The 17658-nt window shown below is 37.5% G+C and overlaps 2 protein-coding genes across 4 annotated transcripts; one reads left to right on the top strand and one right to left on the bottom strand.

Annotated features, from left to right (window-relative positions):
• Positions 1 to 1392: 1392 nt before the first annotated feature.
• Positions 1393 to 8576, top strand: atg4b (autophagy related 4B, cysteine peptidase). 3 transcript variants are annotated; one of them, XR_010801925.1, is made up of 13 exons: positions 1393 to 1468; positions 2827 to 2928; positions 3008 to 3079; positions 3911 to 4009; positions 4136 to 4237; positions 4366 to 4438; positions 4607 to 4686; positions 6147 to 6340; positions 6544 to 6622; positions 7014 to 7159; positions 8017 to 8054; positions 8139 to 8232; positions 8440 to 8576. XR_010801925.1 is itself a non-coding variant. In XM_066665377.1 (13 exons), the coding sequence occupies exons 1-13, from the start codon at positions 1459 to 1461 to the stop codon at positions 8511 to 8513; spliced, it is 1182 nt and encodes a 393-aa protein (XP_066521474.1). In that variant the 5' UTR covers positions 1393 to 1458; the 3' UTR covers positions 8514 to 8576. The 3 variants fall into 3 exon arrangements, 1 of the variants encoding a protein (XP_066521474.1); XM_066665377.1 differs by having other exon boundaries at positions 7998 to 8054; XR_010801926.1 differs by lacking the exon at positions 8440 to 8576 and having other exon boundaries at positions 7889 to 8054; positions 8139 to 8224.
• Positions 8577 to 9071: 495 nt separating this feature from the next.
• Positions 9072 to 12094, bottom strand: dtymk (deoxythymidylate kinase (thymidylate kinase)). The gene is made up of 5 exons (XM_066665378.1): positions 11795 to 12094; positions 11489 to 11597; positions 9877 to 9967; positions 9591 to 9788; positions 9072 to 9473 (listed from the first exon to the last, which is right to left on the bottom strand). Exons 1-5 carry the CDS (start codon positions 11922 to 11924, stop codon positions 9363 to 9365), a joined length of 639 nt encoding a protein of 212 aa, XP_066521475.1. The 5' UTR covers positions 11925 to 12094; the 3' UTR covers positions 9072 to 9362.
• Positions 12095 to 17658: the final 5564 nt, after the last annotated feature.

Here is a 17658-nt window from a genome sequence, read left to right as displayed (position 1 = left end):
AGTAGAGATGGGCAGACTTAAATATTGATACTTCTGATCCTTGTGCTTCTTTTAAAAATCGATTCTAACTCCAAAACATCAATAAAATTTCTTTATATATTTTGTATGATGGATGTATGTCCTAGCTGTCTAATACCACCATAATTATACAGTGTTCTTCTCCCTCTGCTGCCCCCACACAGGACCACTCTAATAGTAACACAGACAGCAACTTTGTTCTGGCAGTGGCAGGCTTTATCCAGGTATAACTGATGGCAATGTTAGTTTTGGGGGGTAGTGATTCACATCTTTTTTTCATGTTTTTGTGTAAATTTCCTTCGAACCCTGAACAACACAATGATATGTGAATTCAAATAACTACTATAAGTTAAATAAACACACAAAATAGATACACATAAATAACTTATACTTTTTATTTGCCCTTTCTGTATCTGATTCAATACTTTTCAAAATATCGGCATGGGCAATACCAGCCTGGGTTTTACTTGACATCGGATCGGAAAGCAATGTCGTAGCACATCACTAAGCCCATGCGCAAGTTGTAAACCTATACGGAAACAGTCTGGAGCCCAGTCTGCCTCACTAGACAATGCTATCGGTCGTGAGTGACGTGAACCCCCAGAGAGTTTCACCAGACTGCAAGTCACAAATACAGCATTTTGAGCCCACAGGGCAATACGTTTTGGACAACCCTAATTTCAAAAATAAAATAAATAAATAAGTAAAATCCTGACCAACGATGCAATGACGGTAAGAGTCAAAAGTTTCACAAACACTTCTTGTTTTCAGTGTCCAGTGACAGTCATGGCCTGTCTGCTGACGGTGTTTTAGTGACATAAGTCTCGGGTTTGCGCAACATACGTGACTCAGTAACACATGACGATGGCCACTTTAACAGCAGCTCACTGACCCAAACCACAGTCATACATGGTTAGTACACTATCGGTGATGTTCAACGCGTCACCGATAGTAGAGACCATTAAACTAGCTGGACGTAAAGATATTATATTGAGTTTAGTTTAGAGACAGGTACACGTCCACAGTCTCCAGCTTTCTCTTGTCTGTTTCCACTGTTTACGACGGGAGAGTCCTGGAAGAGCCAAACTGCGTGGACTTTAATTAAAAATTTAATGCTAAATACTAAACATTCGGATAAGAATTTGACATTTATCAAGCATACAATACCTTAGTTTGATCTCACAAACAAATTATAGGTTTATAGTTTTGTCATAAAAAACGACAGCTGTTTTTAGCTCCCGTTCATGATAGCTGGAACCGCCCAAACTCCTTTCTGTAAATTTTCTTGGCTTAGACGAACGCATAGACCCGCCCATATGCAGGTTTAGACTAATATTATTGGCTGGCTGCAACTACGACAATGCCGAATTTGCTTCCCTATTGGGTGAGGCCTGTGTCAGTAAGGCTCGACCGAACAAGGTAGTGTGAAGCAGTGTCGGGATGGATGCAGGTAAGAATACACCGAGCAAAACAATTACTTAGCATTTTTTTAACGCTTTAACTCGCTGTTTTTCGAGTCTGTATTAGACCGATTGTTTTGCTAGGGCTCTCTAGCTAATAGTAATCTGCTGATGTAGATGTCAACACTAGGAATAGGATATTTAATGTCATTTACACTGTCCGGACTGTAACTGGAGGCATGTCCAGACAGATGTGGCTGAGAATATGTTTAACTTACGTTAATGGCACCTACTGTCGCCTCATTTAATCAGCGTATTCATTTGAAACGCTCGACAGTGAAAGTTTTAACTGTTGACAGTACTGGTTCTGTTGAATAACAGAACCCACGTCCCAAGTTCCTTAAATGTTCATTGTTTCATTAAAAACATCCGTTATACCGCAAGTTATTGTCTCCTTAAACTGCACTGTTACAGTTTTGCTGGAAAACAAGGGTTTGATCTTTGGGCCGATGCGAAGAGTTCAGATGAGCAAAATTGTGCATTTTCTAACTGTTTATTACATTTTAAACTCAAGGAACACATCCGGTCAACCTAGGTGACTTGCAGAGGGTTAATTTGAGATACAGACTTTGTTACATCTAAGCCACTTTAAAACATAGCCTGTAAATTAGGTTTTAGGTTTTAATCAATGTCTGGAAGGAGATTTACACAGTCGGAAAAGAGTCCCCCCCCAACTGTTCCTTTCTTTTTCCACATATATTATTGGTGATGTACATCCATGTACATCTAGGTGGTGTAAGCATCTATACATAGAACATGGCACTGACAATTCTGCATGTCCTTTGATATAAAATTAGGGTTACTTTGTCTACTTTTACTGAACATATTCTGCTTTGGCAATAGTTTCCTTTAACAGCATTTTTTTAGTGACATTTTAGATATTGGAAATTGTTAGCTGGATGTGCTTTAATATCTTCTTATACCCCTCCCCTACTTTGAAAGTATCATTAAGCTTAAGTTTAAGATCCTCAGCCATCTGTTCAGTAGAGCTCATTAATATTGATTACAATGTTTATAAAGACACTGAATTTATTTGAAGCTGTAATTTTCATTAGCCAACAATACATCATATTATTGCGCACACTTATGATAATAATACCTCACTATTATAATCACTGACATAGTCTATTTATTATTGCAACAACCCCACACCAAAAAATAAAAAAATGATCTGCATACATCGTACATACAATTGGTCATATTAGCCATGTCTAGGTAAACAGAGTAGGTTTAATCTATGTCTACAAACTGGCTTTTACATGAATCAATTTAATTAATTATTTAGCCTAGCTAATATCACAGGATGTTCTCTCAGCACAGTGAAGTACTACGCCTACTCTTCCCACAGCTACTCTTACATATGACACACTTCGCTTTGGGGAGTTTGAGGATTTCCCAGAGACACCAGAGCCTGTCTGGATCCTGGGGAAACAATTTAATGCACTAAAAGGTATGCTAAGGACGTCTTTTTGGAATTTCAGTGGAATTGATGTACTGAATATGTGTCTGAGATATTATTATTTTCACAGAGAAAGATGAGATTCTGTCTGACATTACCTCACGCATGTGGTTCACCTACAGAAAGAACTTCCAGCCAATTGGTGAGTTACATTGTTGCATGCATTAGACAGGCATTGTTGTAATAATTTGTATAGTGTGTTTAGGTTTTTTTAAATTATTTATAATGCCAGTGTAGCTAACAAGTAAACATAGTGTTGTGCAGAACATTTATCTTCAAAGCATGCTAGGTGGTAAACAGTCTCAAACAGATTAATTTTATGTGGGTGATGACACACATGATTATGGAGGCTGGTAAGGGTCACAAGGAGAGGAAAATCTGTACCCATGGTTTAGTAATCCTTACCTTTAACAAAACCCTCAGATTGGTAAATTGTATCCTCAATTTAATCAAAACAGAAATCATGAATTTGTATAAAATAGCCAAATATGGAATGATATATGTATTTATATATTTTTTATTCTTATATATTTATCTGTCAGCTAACAATCATGAGAGAGAGATAGATACAAATATTCAGCCGTTTTTTATACCTGCTTACAAGGCAATAAGCCCTCTGGGTCATTACTGGCAGCGTGATAGAATAATATATGCATAACTAGGTAAGGAGAGTTTACAAATCTGAGGGTGCAGTTTTGCTAAACTGAGATTACAGTTTAAAATTCAAGGGTATGGTTTATAAACAGTGCATGGATTACTAATCCGTGGGTACAGATTTTCTGCTTCAGATTATTTTTTCTCTTTAGTGACTCCTATTACCACATAACCACATAATCGTATATAAATTGAAAAACAAAAAAGCATGGGGAAATCTAAAATCTGTACAGTGCAAAGATGCAAATTAAAACACAAAACATGTCTTAGCTACATGATTGTATGTTGCATGAACACAAATGATGTTCTGCTATTACAGGAGGCACAGGGCCTACATCTGACACAGGCTGGGGTTGTATGCTGCGATGTGGACAGATGATCCTGGCGGAAGCTTTGATCCGAAGACACTTAGGCCGAGGTGTGTCTATGTGGCTCATGAGAAGTCTTGTGGTGCTTGTTCAGCATTTGGTCCATATTGCACCTTGGTATTAAATTACTATCTAATGTTTTTTTTTTGTTTGTTTTTTTTTTTTGTTTTTTTAAGACTGGAGATGGGTAAGAGGTCAACGACAGAGAGAGGAGTACATCAGCCTCCTCAATGCATTCATAGACAAGAAGGACAGCTACTATTCCATCCACCAGATAGGTAAAATGCAGTCTTGCACCTGAGTGATATGTTGTGCAATTACTTACAGTGCTCCAGCAGAGCTGTGTTCACAGATCAGATGTATATATTGATTGAGTTGCTTACAGTTGCTTGCTTGTTTCCTTCAGCTCAGATGGGAGTGGGAGAAGGCAAGTCCATAGGCCAATGGTATGGCCCTAATACAGTGGCACAGGTACTCAAGTAAGTCAAGAAGCTTCTCTGGTTAAGTATTCAAATGTAAACTTCTACAAAATACTAATATATGTATTGTGAGTAATTATAATATTTTCAGCTGATATATTTTCATGTTCTTTTTGTCTTTGTGAATGCTGTTCAAACATACTGACCAAAATGGTTCACCTTCCATAGGAAGCTTGCAGTGTTTGACACATGGAGCCGCCTGGCAGTTCACGTGGCAATGGACAACACTGTGGTCATAGAGGAAATCAGTGAGTAGGCAGTGAACTAATTTAAAGGGTCAAGCATTGCCTGCCTCTCTATTTAAGACACACACATTCCTGCCACATGGGTTCAGTTGCATACACCCAGCTATGAAATCTCAATAGACTAGTAATTCTTGTAGAATATGTTCTTGAGAAAACACCAACATATTGAAGATTATAACATGCAGCCAGAGGGTGTGAAGTCTCATAACATTGAACTGTGGAGCAACTTTTCAGCAGTGACGGAACATCATAGAAAATCCTTGAGATCATTTGCATTCGAGGTCTGATCAAATATAATCACGATCCAACTTTGTGGCTGAGTAGATTAAATTCCCAGCATCAACATTCCATTAATTAACAAAAAATAATGAATTGTACAATAAGAGCAGAGGCCCATTACGAACCCTGCTTTCAGTAGAAACGTTGGGTAAAATATGTTGGGTATTAACAAAGTTAACAGGCTAATGGGTATACAGTATTATCATATACACATTATGTATTTCTAAATTAGCAACTTTACAGGAGAAGGAAAAACTTTCTTAACATTTAATGGAAATCAGTTTAAAAAGATGTTATTCCAAGGAATGTTTGAGCATTTCTATTGGTCCATTCATCATTAAATATTCATATGATATGAAGAACAGCTTCTGTGTTCAAAAGGTGTAAACTAAAAATCCACAAAAACAGAGATGCATGTTTTTCATTGGAGTGTCAAAACAAAATCCTTTTGACTCAAGTTAACTGATGAATGTAAGATTGTAGGAACCGTTACGGTTGCTCCTATCTTCTTTCCAAAATACTACTGAGTTTTGACTCTCTAAGATAATTATACTAACGTAAGTACCATTCAAAGACAATATTAGCTGTATTAGTGAAGTTCTTTATTTGAACCATTAAAAGGCTGCTGGGAAAAATAAACATAATTTTCAACTTCAGTGGCAGAACTTGCACAAATTGCCACCTGATACATTTTTCTTTCCAAACTCCAAAATAAGCCAATATTGACCTAATCCATAGTGTTAAATAATATTAAAAACTATAATATTGAATTTACTATATATACAAATGGGTTTTGTGCACTGTTAAAAGAACTTCATTCTGAACTCCACTCTGGTTGCTTGCTGGATAGTCAGCTTTAATGTAAATAACAATACACCAGTTTTATGCAAATTGTTTTAAAGGCAGACAATGTAGTTGTTCACACTTTTTATGCATTTAGCAGTGCAAAATTTGCCTGGCTAACTGATAACAAACTGATGCTAACATAGCTGTACTCATAGGTACAGACTGAATAATCCCCTTCTTAATGTCTTAATCACTAAGTCCCCTTCCTCCTTTTTTTTTTTATTGATTTTTTGCTTTGTGTGGCCACTTGGGCCATTTTGGTTTTAAAATAGGGTATGATAAGCCGTACACGTGGCAGAATGATCAAGTCTTATAGCTTTGTGTTTTGGCTTCCTCAGAGAGGTTATGTATGCCATGGTTGGACTTTGAGAGAGGTGCCTGTGCCGAGCCAGAGGGACCCCAGGAGATGAATGGTTATCTGGAAGGGGCCTGTGCACTGGCTGAGGAGGCTCTATGGAAACCACTCGTTCTGCTAATCCCCCTACGACTAGGCCTCAGCGACATCAATGAGGCCTACATTGAAACTCTAAAGGTAACTAAATAAAAGAATATATGGTAAAGAGTATGTTTTTTTTTTTTTGCTTATATTTTATAAATAAATGTACTGAGACAAATGTCAGTATTTTCTTAATGTATTACATTTCTATTGTTTGCTGTGTGACTATATTTGATGTGACTTAGTATATTTACTTGCAACAATCTTTTTAGATTAATGACTTCATGTCTTGTTCACAGCAATGCTTCATGATGCCTCAGTCTTTAGGAGTAATTGGTGGGAAGCCAAACAGCGCACACTACTTCATTGGCTTTGTTGGTAAGCACTGAGTATCAGCTTCAAACATCCAGGGCCTAGTTTCTTTGAAGTTTGTAGAATTAAGATAATTACTTAAAAAGAGTATGTTTAATGTAATTTTTAATTTATCAATAATTTGAATAGACTCTTTAGAAAAACACCAACCCCCAAAATGTGAAACGATAATCCAGTGAGTTGCCTGAGGGGAGAAAAAAAAAAGGTGGCAAGACCAATTAAAACCCCAGATAACTTAACTTGTAGAAAATGGGCATATGTCCCATTTCATACTATTGAGGCTTTTGGAAAAACAAGCCCAGATCAACAAGGTATTGAGCAAGTAAAGTTGTAGAGATTCAGTCCTCAGAATTTGAAGTGCTTTATACCAATACCTACTTCATGCTGCCCTCTACAGGCGAGGAGCTAATTTACTTGGATCCCCACACTACTCAGCCAGCAGTAGAACCATGTGAAGGTGTTCAGATTCAGGATGATTCCTATCACTGCCAACACCCACCCTGCCGCATGCACATCTGTGAGCTTGACCCCTCCATAGCTGCTGTAAGTAGTATTCAACATCAGTAGTTTAATCTTCCAATATAGGCCATAGTGCATGTGTGCATTTTTGAATAAAGCATAAGCAGAGGATCTGTAACACTAAAACTGCCTTCTGGGACCTCTGTTGAATACATTTGGGATGCAGATATAGGGGTGGTTTCGAAGAGAGATGTTAAACCTACACCTGGACTATATACTCCTTTCAATTGAAGATCACAATTCAAAATGCTGTGTAGTCCAGGACTAGGCTTAATACCTCTCTGAGAAACAATAAGCAAGTATGTGAGGTAACAGTTCAGCAGCTTGAAATATGTGATCAATTCAGACACGTAGCTTGCATGTCATCATTGTCCAAATAAAAATGTGTATCTCCAAATAGTAACTTAACAGAAGGAAATAATCTTACCCCTTAATGGATGTCGGTGTAAAAAGATTTAATTCCAAGTAATTTTGGGGCATTTGTGTCCATTCATCATGAAATTTTCACACAATTCAAATGATGTAGTGAACGAAAAATCTACAAAAATAAAGATACATGTTTTTCTTTGGTTAGCTGTTAGTGTGTAAGGTATAAGTTACATTAGCTACATAGCTTTAGAGCAAAATAAATGTTGCAAATTTCTGACCTGAAATTAATTAATATTGTCAGATTAATTATGTTGGTGGTAAAGAGAAATGAGATTAATTTGTGAGACTTTGATAATTAACTGATGTTATCTATACCAATTATAGAGAGGAAAAACGAACCCCTGCAACTTCTTCCCTGGATTAGAAAAGACAGGCTAAATAACCATTAATCAGATATGTTAAAGCCACATAATCAAATGTTGACCTCCTTCAGGGCTTTTTCTGTCAAACAGAGGATGACTTTGACGACTGGTGTGCGCATATTCGTAAAGTAAGTTGTATTCTATTGGCATAATTTTAAGGGTTTGTGAAAATTATTTCTAACAACCTCTATTATCCACATTATTTTTTCCAGCTGTCAAGTTGTAGAGGAGGTCTTCCCATGTTTGAACTGGTAGACAGTCAGCCATCACATCTAATCAACACTGAAGTCCTTAATCTCACTCCAGGTAATCTCAGATTCACATGATCTGATGCATTTTATTTATTTTCATATTATATATATAAAAATCACTGTCAGTGATATTTGCCTAGAAATTGGCCTACGTTTAGACCTCGTCTGGGACCGGAAAACCAAGCAAAAACATTTTAAACTTTTAATAATGTGAAGATTTTAGGTATGAAATTTTGTCTAACAACCCTTTATCATTCCACAGATTTCTCAGATTCGGACAGACTTGAGCGTTTTTTTGACTCTGAAGATGAAGAATTTGAGATCCTCTCTTTGTGAAGAAAGGGGAAGAGAGTGTTCAACTGACAGTTCAGTGTTAGCCTCCTCACAGCAGGTAGAGTCAGAGAGGAGTGGTAGCACTGACATGTGGCCTGCCGGGCATTTGGTGGCACAGTCACCTGCGTCAAACACAGCTTTCCGCTCTTCAGTTATACTGACTGCTCTGTATCATTCTGAGTAAACCCTGAGGTCCGAAGATATTGTCACAGACTCTCAGGATTACCTCAGTATGTGAGTACTCACGTTGCGTATCCATTTTAAGTCTTAACACTTTTGTTATTTTGAAGTGATATGGTGCCTTTTACCCTCCAACCCTAATGCAGAATTGCCATAACTCACTTTTGGTGGTCGTCAGGAGCATGGCTGGTCAATTTTGATTTAAAGCGCTCTCGACCAATAATGCTAATATTTGATGTCTGTAGCAGCTTATGAACAAAAGCCAAGATGGATGGTTACAGACCAAGTAGGTTAGCTTGTGTAACACAGTATGTTTATTCTTCTTGTTAAAAAGATCTGTATACAAGTTTATTTTAAGATTATTTATTTACTCAACTGTCCATTTTAAGATAAAAATGTAATTAAAAAACAAAAAAATCCCGAGCAAGGATTTTGTTTTTTGGATCCAAGGCTGTACAATGCAATGTATATTAATTGTGTGTGACTCCACCGTTGCAATACTGAAGTCAGACAACACTATATGTAAAGGTTTTGTATATAAAGCTTCATTCCAAACAGCCATTTCAGCAAGCAATCCTTAAGATCAACTTCAAAGTATGCCCCAGGGCACAGAATCTCATGTATGGGTGCACGTCACAGATGTACTGTGAAATAAATGTTGTTCATGCCTTTTCATTTCCAAAGTTCTCCAATAGGGAGATTTTCAACCATGCTGATGGCATTCTCAGTTAGATTTTTAATCTGTGTGTGCACGTCCTCAATGCATCCTGATGCATCAATCACCTACACAAAAAAAAAAAAAAAAAAAAAAAAAAAAAAAGGTAACCTGAATCAATAAATACATTCATCTATTTGTGGATACATGATTTAAATTCAATGGACAAAATGAAACTGATTTACCTTCCAGTTGACTGTCTGATCTTTCATTAGCTGTTTAAAATTCTGTTGTACTATCTTCTGAAAAGCACTGGTCTCATATCGCTCAACTCCAAACTCTCCTCGTTCAGATGCCACAGTGGGGCACACTTGCAAGTATAAAACCAGGTCCGGTTTTGGCAGGCCTACATCAGGTTGCTTGCACCAATCCAAAGAGAAGCCCTGAACAATACACAAACACACCTCTTTATCTGCTCCCTAAGTACAAGAGTAAATAGACCCAAACACATTGTGGTTGTGGGGCACTCACAGGTTTGGCACTTGTAAAAGCCACACCAGAGAAAGCATAACGATCCACCACCAGGTTGACTCCCTGCTCCAACTTCTGCTTCATTAAAGGCCTGAAGGAAGTAGAAGTTAAAAAACAAAACAAAACAGGATTTAAAGTACTAATCATTTAACTTATTTACAACCCCATTTTCAAAATTTAAATGTGGAATGATTTTAGAATGCATTGCTGGCTTCAAATTGAAAAGGGGCAAATATGTTTTTTAATTAATTAATTAAAATTCCCAGTTTCAACATTTAAATTATTAACTTTGTTCTACTTTCAATTAAATATATGTTTTAAATTTGCACATCACTGAATTCTGTTTTAGGACGGCACAGTGGTGCAGCAGGTAGTGTTGCAGTCACACAGCTCCAGGGACCTGGAGGTTTTGGGTTTGAGTCCTTTTTCAGGTGACTGTCTGTGAGGAGTTGGTGTGTTCCCCCTGTGTCCATGTAGGTTTCCTCTGGGTGCTCCGGTTTCCTCCAATAGTCCAAACACACACGTTGGTAAGTGTGAGTTTGTGTCATACTGTAAACATTGGGCACAAGGTGGAAACATACAGGGAGTGTTTCCACCTTGCGCCCAATGATTGTGGGTAGGCTCCGGACCTCCCATGACCCTGAACTGGATAAGTGGTAAAGATAATGAATGAATAAATGAATTGATTGTTTTTAATTTACATTTTGTTCAGTATCCCCACTTTTTCTGTAAATTAGGTTTTATAAATAAAATCCATACTATATTTATACATAAAAAAACAGATCTTAAAGCAGCAAGAGTGGTAAAATAGTATAAACAACAGACCAAAAAGAGAGACCATCTGCCATAAGGGAGTGCCATTCCACATGTCACACACTCAGATGTAGAAGGCACACTTAATCAAGGAAGAACTGATTTGAGACAGCTGTCAATATCCATAGCAAAACAAGTTGGAAAGGCAGACATAAAAGTATAGGATGTTTGACTAAAGGTGCTGTACATTTTCAATCCAGTACACTTATTGTACATTTAGAGAAGGGTTTCTCACAGTTCCCTACCTCTCCAGCGTTTTTGTACACTGGAACAAAGTCTGGTGTTTGCTCTGAAGTGTTTCCACTGTCACGGAGAGAGGGAGGCGAGACTGGTTGAGGGTTGCCCTATTCCTGCTCCATAAGTGGGTAAGATTGACTTATTTTTGATGTTTCACAGATGCAGCTACATTAAGCTACAATACTTGAGCAGGACAGACTCAATTCAAGTGACCATAGCTAACTTTGCATAAAAAGTACACAAAGTGTGTCATCAGATTTAACAGCTTGAGTTACAAATGAGCTTGTGGTAAGCCAAACAATGAAAAGCTCACAGGAATGGTTAACCACCTACAGTCAACTTATTCAAAACTATTGTTTCTTCTTCTCTAGCTATTAGGTAGAGCCATGGCCTTAGGACTGGAATGTCACTCGTTCTGTTCCCATGACTGGCAGGAAATTGGGGGCGGTTGGATCAAAGGAACAGTGTTGTCCTCGTAAATAAAATACACATTCTTCTGTCCCTGAAATGTAATTGTGACTTTGTTTTGTCAGGCAGAGTTAAACAGAGCAGAAGGACTTACACCAGCTCCCATCGGTTTGCAGAGAAGAGTAGATGAACAGTGTGGTCCTCCAAATTGTTCTTTTTCTCCAGGTACGAACTGATGAGCTGCCCGATCATTGTTGTTCTGTCTGGAAACAGCAGAGAAGACCAAACTCAGAATCTCCACACAAAGCGACAATGGTTAGACCTGAGTTCCTGCACCGTTTGGGGTTTTTCTTGATGTGACAATCTCAGTAAAAACTGTGCAAGTATTCAGGCTCTTCTAGTGTGAGTAAACCTGGACTCTGTGCAAACGTCAGTGCTGTTATTTTTGATGTGTTGGTACCTGGGAAGCGGATCATCTCGGCCTGGTGTCCGCTGAGCTGCAGCGCCTGAACAAGTCTCTTACATTGGGTGGTCTTCCCAGCTCTGTCCACCCCCTCCAGGACTATTAGTGCTCCTCTTCTGCAGCTCATAACTCCCTCTCCTGAGAAATTAAAAATGTTTACAGCTGCTATCACTTCCTCCGACTAACCCTCGCAACCCGCCTTTTCAAACTGATCACGTGACTTCGCAAGCGCGCTGCAGCAGGGCCCTGGCCACGCCACTAAACCATTATCTCCTCGAGACCTGAGGAGCTGCGTCCACTTTAGTGTCCGCGACTACAATACCTCCGATAAAACAAAATAGCTCTAAAGATTTGTGCAGATTTGTCTGAGACGTGATGTTAAATCACAGACTGTACAGGCAATATGCTAGGACAACCATCCCAAGAAAGCCAATCAGAGCTCCTCTGTGAAGACGTCATGTGAAACGGCGAGCGGGACCAAACTACACTGTAAACCAGAGCAACTGTGCTGTAAACACTCCAACACGTGGAGCGCTGAGTACCGTTCTCTGACTGCAAGACTGATTTCTCTCTCTGATCGTATTGGGAGGTGTATTTGGTGCAAAACCTCGGAGCACATGTGACAGTGAAATTTGTAGTTGTAGGACATTGTCACACGTGTGTATGGATTTGAAGTCACAGAGAAAATGTCTTCAGGAGTTGCAAACCTATACATTTTTTTTACACCACTCCTGTTTTATAGCACTATGTATTTCACTAAAATGCCAAGACACTTAAGATTTAAGAAATTAATACTGTGATAAAAGAAAGTAGACTTTCATAAAAATGACTCAATGTAAAGTATCAAACAAATGAAAACAAAAAGCACAGATAGAAATAATTGCTCTAGCTTTATATATTTATAGAATTGAATGCATTTCACTTTTGTGCTGATAATTATATAAACTTTGATCTAATGCAGTTATGTTACATATTTATTTATGGTAAAATTATTTCTATTTCAAACACTTTATTTGCATCCAACATCTTTGCCTTACTCCACTCACACCATCCTTTATTTTGGTGCTTCCTACTCTTTTTATTACTCTGCTCACATATACTCCTCTCTCTGTCATTGTTTGTTTAATCCAACAGATCTTTCCTGTAACAAAAAGAAACATTTAAATACACCCACTGTTCATCCCCCTATACTCATTGTTCTCTCATCAGCAAGGCAGGTAAAAATATCCTAAACTAACGCTAACTGACAAATTATTCAGTTCTCAGTTATTTGCACTTATATTTCCCACTACAAGGTCACTATCCTAATCTTAAAAAAGCTGGAGGGGTTCCACCAATATCAGGCAGAAGTGACCTTGCTCGTGATTGGGGCCTCTCCGAGGACTTGGATGAATAAACTGAAAGCAATAAGGTAAGGAAAGGACGCCTGTGATTTTTTTTTGTTGTTTGTAACAAATTAGGTATACAGTGCCATCATGCTGTACTCTCAGCCCTCTTTTTGTTCCTCCCCACCAATCTGTTACTATGTAAAATAAGGCTCATTATTGTGAACTGGAAAATATTAGCTTCTTTATGTTTGAATTAATCACATTGTACACACTATATAGACAAATGTATTGGGATGCCTGCTCAGTCATTGTTTCTTCTTAAATGGCAAATTAAAAAGGCATTAAAAGAGTTTATCCTGCATTTTTCTATAATGTCCAGGGAAGATTGGAGCATTGCTGTGAGGATTTCATTGCATTCATCCTGAAGAACATTAGTGAGGTCAGGATATTGGATGATGACTACCCCACCTTATCGGCAACTCCCCAATTCATCACAAAAGTATTGACAGGGAGCACTGTCATTACAGAGAACACAGTGCCACTGCTCCACAAACATGGACAGAATCTTTTTGCATTGATGGCTCTTGAGCTTATAATATGAGAATTGCAAGGCACATTTTACATTATACCTGTTGATAAAAGAGTAATGTAAATATTTAAATTTGCTAAAAAGTATGTTTGATTACTACTCTTATTGTCCAATCCTTGGCTATTCAAATAAAGTCCTTTAGTTAACATTTCTGTATTGAAGAATATTTATCCTTTTTTTTTTGTAATTGATTTGAAAACTGTGACTCTTATTGCTGCTGTATCTCCATTTTCAATATTTGTAAAAATATTGATGAATGACTGATGAATAGAAAACCACACGTGGAGTCAGCAGTTTTTAGAAATTTTGTGTCTTCCAGGTATGAACGTAAACAGTATACACAGGACTAATTCACATTCATATTCTCAATACATAAAAAGGTGCCCAAACTTTGTTATTGTAATTTTTTTGTCAATCTAGTTTAATATATATATATACTTTTTACATAATTTGAATCACATTAACATTATGATGTTTTGTTTAAATTGTGGTAAGATAATTTGATAGGATATTGATTGTAGTGGAGAAGAAGAAGAAGATAGAGTAGATAAATAGATGATAGATCAATAGATTCATTGTATTTTATTCTTCCATGGTAGTGAAAACAAATAATTATTAACACACATTGGGACAGTAAACACAACTGGAGCAGTGGGCTGACAACCACTTTATCAAGTTATTAGCCATTTACAGTTACACCACAACTGAATGGATTATAAAATGTATTGAAAACTACTGGTGAGAAGAATGCATTTGACAGGCAGCTCCCAGTGTCTGAACAGTGGCTACCCTCGTTGAGTGGCAGCAGACACATACCGACTTGCGGCTGCCTATGGCCGACTAGTGGCTGCCACTGATCGACTGGCAGCTGCCATTGACAGGTACTTTCTGCTGTCAGCTGCCAGTAAGAGATTAAACCTCTCCAAGATGGGTTTACCTTACCCTCAAGTGACCTATATAGATTTTTTTTTTTTTCAAATTAGACATTACATCACAAACAATTTGATGAAATTGAGATATTTTTATTTAAAGAAAACCAACCAATATAGAAACCCATTTCACACATATGTCTGAGCATTCTGCATCAACAAAAAAGCAAATATCCCATATTTATAACAAGCAGATGCCGACAACACCTTATACATTAAAGGTCAATGGGAATTAGAGTTGAATACAATCGTGGACAAAGAAGTTTGGGAAAATGTATGTCTGAAACGTCATAGGTGGGGTGGGAGCCAGTTATGGAAAGAATTTGATTTGGAAGGTTAAAATGAGGTTTTTTGGAACCCCGCTGACAACTTGTGTTTTTAAAACAATTCTGCCAATAAATGTTGGAGAAACTGTGGTATGGTTGGAGATCACACTCACATATTTTGTGACTGTCCAAAAATACAGATGATTTGGAAAAATATTAAAGAGGAAGTGGAGAAAATCCTGGAAATTGACATGCCACTGAATCCATTTTTGTTCATATTGGAAATACTGCCTGAACACATGGTCACCATAGACCAAAGCTATATAATGCATATTCTGTTGATGGTTGCAAGAAAAATGATCACTATCAACTGGATGAAGTCTAATCCTCCTTCAGTTGTTCAGTGGGTACAAAAAAATAAAAAGTGTATATGGTGGAATATATGGCTGTTCAATTACAACTAAAATTACCTGCCTTTACAAGAAGATGGTCATCAGTTATTAATTTTCTTGGTTAGGAAATATGTTTATTTATTTATTTATTTAAAGTAAGTATAAGCAGAGGTAGACAAGGGTAGAATCCTTTCCTTATATGATGTTATTCTTTGTACAAGTATAGGTGTCAACTGAAGCTCAACTTTCAAGGTGAATATGTTATGTAAGATTGATTGCCTGTTAATATGTGCTAATGGCAATAAAGTTAAAAAAGTTCTCAGGTCACAGAAACTGGGACTGATCTCAGGTCAGTATATAATGCAATTTGGGTCTAATCTTAGGTCAGAATACAATTAAAACTGAGCCTAATCTGTGGTCAGTACCTAATACAACCTGTCTATGATCTGAGAGCAATACAAAATAGGTCTGATCTCAGGTCAGTACATAATACAAACTGGGCCTGATCTCAGGTCAGTACAAAATAAAAATAGCATCTGATCTAAGGTCAGTACAGAATAAATACAGGGTGTGATCTCAGGCCAGTGCAGAATAAAACATGTGTTTGATCTCAGGTCAGAAAAGGATAAAAATAGGCTCTGATCTTAGGTCTGTACCTAATACAAATTGGGTCTGATCTTAGGGCAGAACACAATTTAAACTGGGCCTGATCTCAGGTCAATACAGAATACAAACTGGGCCTGATCTCAGGTCAATACAGAATACAAACGGTCTATTATCTGATGTCAGTACAAAATACAAAACAGGCCTGATCTCAGGTCAGCACCGAATACAAACAGTCTATTGTCTGAAGTCAGTACAAAATACAAACCAGGCCTGATCTCAGGTCAGTACATAATACAAATTGGGTATGAACTAAGGTCAGAACACAATTAAAACTGGGCCTAATCTCAGGTCAGTGCAGAACACATGTGTTTGATGTCAGGTCAGTACAGAATAGAAATGTTGTATAATCTGAGGTCAGTACAGAATAAAACCAGGGTGTGATCTCTGGCCAGTGCAGAATAAAACGTGTTTGATCTCAGGTCAGTACAAATAACAAACTAAGCCTGATCTCAAGTCAGTATAAAATACAAATTGGGTATGATCTGAGGTCAGTACAAAATACAAAATGGGCCTGGTCTCAGGTCAGTACAGAATAAAAACTGGGTCTCATCTCAGGTCAGTAAATAATACATATCGGGTCTGATCTTAGGTCAGAATACAATTAAAACCGGGCCTGATCTCAGGTCAGTACAGAATACAAACTGTCTATGATCTAAGGTCAGTACAAAATAAAAAAATGGGCCTGATCTCAGGTCAGTGCAGAGCACAACATGCGTTTGATCTTAGGTCAGTACAGAATATAAACTGGGTCTGATCTCAGGCCAGTACCTAATACAAATTGTGTCTGATCTTAGGGCAGAACACTTTTATGGCAAATTTAACATTAATCTACGTAAAACCAGGAAGGAAGATCGAAAAATCAAAGAATTCTTTGGGGAGAAGAGAGGAATAAGACACGCAGTCAAAGTTTCTCTCTTATCTCTCGAGTTTATTGAACAAAATCAAGTCATATATATAGGACCCCAGTCACGTACACCATCATCATGTCTCATTCCATCAGCCCAAACATACCCTTATTGGTGCCTCATTATCTCCAACTTTATAGTTGCCAGGGAGAAATGGTGAGAATGTCCTTCAGTTGTTGACTGCCTTCCTTCTAATCTGCTCAGTGCCTTCAGGTCACCGTAACCACACAATGCAATAAGTCCCTTCAAGCACTAAGGCCTGCTTAATTTAGTAAGAATTAACCAAGATTAATCAAACCCAATATATTATGTCATTAGTTATTGTTATCATTACTCATTAGTGTTAATCTGCATTTTTCCATCACATTCCTCCCGTTTTATGATTTAAAAACTTTAATCATAATATTGCTAAAAGAAAATGCAAAAGATAAAATCAACCAAAGACGAGCTAAGCTTTCAGCCTAGGCATCATAACTCATGCACTTAAAAAACATATTGAATGATTACATGTCAAATGATTAAATCAAATGATTATTTAAACTTATAAAATCATAAAATCAACTTGAAATCAGCATTAAAAAATGAAAAGTGAATAAATGAAAAAGATTTACTCCTCATCAAATGAGGCATGGAGTGGCTGGGTCATTTCAAGAGGCATCTCATCCAGCGGATTTTTCTCGGCTGCAGGGTCAAGCTCCATGTACTCATCTGCACTCACCATACTGAATTGCATACCAACAGCACGTTCAATAATTTTGATGATCAGGCTTCTGATACAGGGAATAA

The sequence above is a fragment of the Hoplias malabaricus genome, chromosome 3 (genome assembly GCF_029633855.1).
Source record: "Hoplias malabaricus isolate fHopMal1 chromosome 3, fHopMal1.hap1, whole genome shotgun sequence".
In the NCBI taxonomy this organism is placed as follows: Eukaryota; Metazoa; Chordata; class Actinopteri; order Characiformes; family Erythrinidae; genus Hoplias; species Hoplias malabaricus.
This window is presented reverse-complemented; position numbering and strand designations above follow the sequence as displayed.